General features: G+C 53.3%; 1 protein-coding gene across 1 annotated transcript in view; it reads right to left on the bottom strand.

Moving 5' to 3' along the window:
• Positions 1-6: 6 nt before the first annotated feature.
• The window catches only part of rpp30 (ribonuclease P/MRP 30 subunit), a 2,744-nt gene continuing 2,302 nt past the window's right edge, over positions 7-448 (bottom strand). Inside the window, exons 4-6 of the mRNA XM_008304813.1 lie at positions 347-445; positions 195-266; positions 7-121 (exon numbers count right to left, since the gene is read on the bottom strand). Of these exons, the coding sequence (XP_008303035.1) occupies positions 81-121; positions 195-266; positions 347-445 (212 nt within the window). The 3' untranslated portion in view covers positions 7-80. The remainder of the gene's footprint in view (positions 122-194; positions 267-346; positions 446-448) is intronic.

Genomic DNA, 448 nt, shown 5'->3' with positions numbered 1-448 from the left:
CTTTATTAAACTAAAGAACCTCAGAGAACCGAGGAAACAACAGAACAACACAAAAGGTCCAGGAGGAGGACGGTCAGCTGTCAGTCATCCGCTTTGGTTCTCTTTGCTGCCGGAGCGTCACCTGTTCAGGTAAGAACACAGACGATCAGCTGATGCACCTGCTACGTCACCTGCTCAGGTGAGACTGAACCTACAGTCAGACTGGTGCAGCGCCTCCTGCTGGACCCGGCTGGTGTAGACGATGCCGCTGGCTGTCCTCCGGGTCTCTGCACACAGACACACACTGCTCAACACAAACTGCAGTATTACTCACAGTAGCACACAGCAGTACTGCAGTATTTGTTACCTGCGTGCAGTAAAACTGCTCTGCAGGTGGAAGACACGGCTTCTTTAGCGTCTCCGTCTGACAACCCGAACAGCAGCCCTCTGAGGAACCGCTCAGGAACAG

The sequence above is a fragment of the Stegastes partitus genome, unplaced genomic scaffold, assembly GCF_000690725.1.
Source record: "Stegastes partitus isolate 25-593 unplaced genomic scaffold, Stegastes_partitus-1.0.2 Scaffold2328, whole genome shotgun sequence".
NCBI classification, from domain to species: Eukaryota; Metazoa; Chordata; class Actinopteri; family Pomacentridae; genus Stegastes; species Stegastes partitus.
Note: the sequence above shows the minus strand (reverse complement) of the source record. Positions and strands in the feature narration are given on the sequence as shown.